Raw genomic sequence first — 2243 nt, forward strand, 5'->3', positions numbered from 1 at the left:
GATGATGAATATCAGATTACCGCCCCAGTCTGAGTTTTGACTGGATAATGCTGAGGTGATATCTGAGAGTGGTTGTGCTGTATTGGTATTTGTGGGATTGAACGTATTGTGTGTGTGTTTGATTTGTGCATTTGTGTTAGTGAGTTATTTGTTTTATGTATGTGCGTTGTGTGTATGTTGGCTCTATTTATGTTATTGAGCATATTCGATGTGGAGCATTCTACTGATGTTGTTTTGTGTTATTGTTTCAGTGTCCTTATTTTCCGGAATTGTGAATCGGACATTGCGACGTGGTGTGATGGTGTCGTTTGAGACGATAGGGGGAGTTGTTTGGACAGGTTATAGGTGAGTTAGTTGTATTGTAGATTGTTGGTGGTGGTATAGTTGTAGTATTGGATTTGATTGTTGATGATGAATATCAGATTACCGCCCCAGTCTGAGTTTTGACTGGATAATGCTGAGGTGATATCTGAGAGTGGTTGTGCTGTATTGGTATTTGTGGGATTGAACGTATTGTGTGTGTGTTTGATTTGTGCATTTGTGTTAGTGAGTTATTTGTTTTATGTATGTGCGTTGTGTGTATGTTGGCTCTATGTTGATGTAATTGCGCGTATTTGATGTGGAGCATTCTACTGATGTTGTTTTGTGTTATTGTTTCAGTGTCCTTATTTTCCGGAATTGTGAATCGGACATTGCGACGTGGTGTGATGGTGTCGTTTGAGACGATAGGGGGAGTTGTTTGGACAGGTTATAGGTGAGTTAGTTGTATTGTAGAGTGTTGGTGGTGGTATAGTTGTAGTATAGGATTTGATTGTTGATGATGAATATCAGATTACCGCCCCAGTCTGAGTTTTGACTGGATAATGCTGAGGTGATATCTGAGAGTGGTTGTGCTGTATTGGTATTTGTGGGATTGAACGTATTGTGTGTGTGTTTGATTTGTACATTTGTGTTAGTGAGTTATTTGTTTTATGTATGTGCGTTGTGTGTATGTTGGCTCTATGTTGATGTAATTGCGCGTATTTGATGTGGAGCATTCTACTGATGTTGTTTTGTGTTATTGTTTCAGTGTCCTTATTTTCCGGAATTGTGAATCGGACATTGCGACGTGGTGTGATGGTGTCGTTTGAGACGATAGGGGGAGTTGTTTGGACAGGTTATAGGTGAGTTAGTTGTATTGTAGAGTGTTGGTGGTGGTATAGTTGTAGTATTGGATTTGATTGTTGATGATGAATATCAGATTACCGCCCCAGTCTGAGTTTTGACTGGATAATGCTGAGGTGATATCTGAGAGTGGTTGTGCTGTATTGGTATTTGTGGGATTGAACGTATTGTGTGTGTGTTTGATTTGTGCATTTGTGTTAGTGAGTTATTTGTTTTATGTATGTGCGTTGTGTGTATGTTGGCTCTATGTTGATGTAATTGCGCGTATTTGATGTGGAGCATTCTACTGATGTTGTTTTGTGTTATTGTTTCAGTGTCCTTATTTTCCGGAATTGTGAATCGGACATTGCGACGTGGTGTGATGGTGTCGTTTGAGACGATAGGGGGAGTTGTTTGGACAGGTTATAGGTGAGTTAGTTGTATTGTAGAGTGTTGGTGGTGGTATAGTTGTAGTATAGGATTTGATTGTTGATGATGAATATCAGATTACCGCCCCAGTCTGAGTTTTGACTGGATAATGCTGAGGTGATATCTGAGAGTGATTGTGCTGTATTGGTATTTGTGGGATTGAACGTATTGTGTGTGTGTTTGATTTGTGCATTTGTGTTAGTGAGTTATTTGTTTTATGTATGTGCGTTGTGTGTATGTTGGCTCTATGTTGATGTAATTGCGCGTATTTGATGTGGAGCATTCTACTGATGTTGTTTTGTGTTATTGTTTCAGTGTCCTTATTTTCCGGAATTGTGAATCGGACATTGCGACGTGGTGTGATGGTGTCGTTTGAGACGATAGGGGGAGTTGTTTGGACAGGTTATAGGTGAGTTAGTTGTATTGTAGAGTGTTGGTGGTGGTATAGTTGTAGTATAGGATTTGATTGTTGATGATGAATATCAGATTACCGCCCCAGTCTGAGTTTTGACTGGATAGTGCTGAGGTGATATCTGAGAGTGGTTGTGCTGTATTGCTATTTATGGCCTAGGAAGAATTGTGTATATTTTGGCTCTATGTTGATGTAATTGCGCGTATTTGATGTGGAGCATTCTACTGATGTTGTTTTGTGTTATTGTTTCAGTGTCCTT

General features: G+C 39.6%; 2 protein-coding genes across 2 annotated transcripts in view; both read left to right on the top strand.

The window, feature by feature from the left end:
- Smp_110400.1 (hypothetical protein) overlaps positions 1-1985 on the top strand; it is a gene marked incomplete at both ends in the record, with an annotated part of 2998 nt that extends 1013 nt beyond the window's left edge. The window contains one exon of the mRNA XM_018792111.1: positions 1845-1985. Within this exon, the coding sequence (XP_018644537.1) occupies positions 1845-1985 (141 nt within the window). The remainder of the gene's footprint in view (positions 1-1844) is intronic.
- On the top strand, positions 1436-1948 carry Smp_110400.3 (hypothetical protein; the record flags this gene model as incomplete). The annotated part of the gene is made up of 2 exons (XM_018792112.1): positions 1436-1572; positions 1888-1948. 2 exons carry the CDS (start codon positions 1436-1438, stop codon positions 1946-1948), a joined length of 198 nt encoding a protein of 65 aa, XP_018644538.1.
- Positions 1986-2243: the final 258 nt, after the last annotated feature.

The sequence above is a fragment of the Schistosoma mansoni genome (genome assembly GCF_000237925.1).
Source record: "Schistosoma mansoni, WGS project CABG00000000 data, supercontig 0828, strain Puerto Rico, whole genome shotgun sequence".
NCBI lineage: Eukaryota > Metazoa > Platyhelminthes > Trematoda > Strigeidida > Schistosomatidae > Schistosoma > Schistosoma mansoni.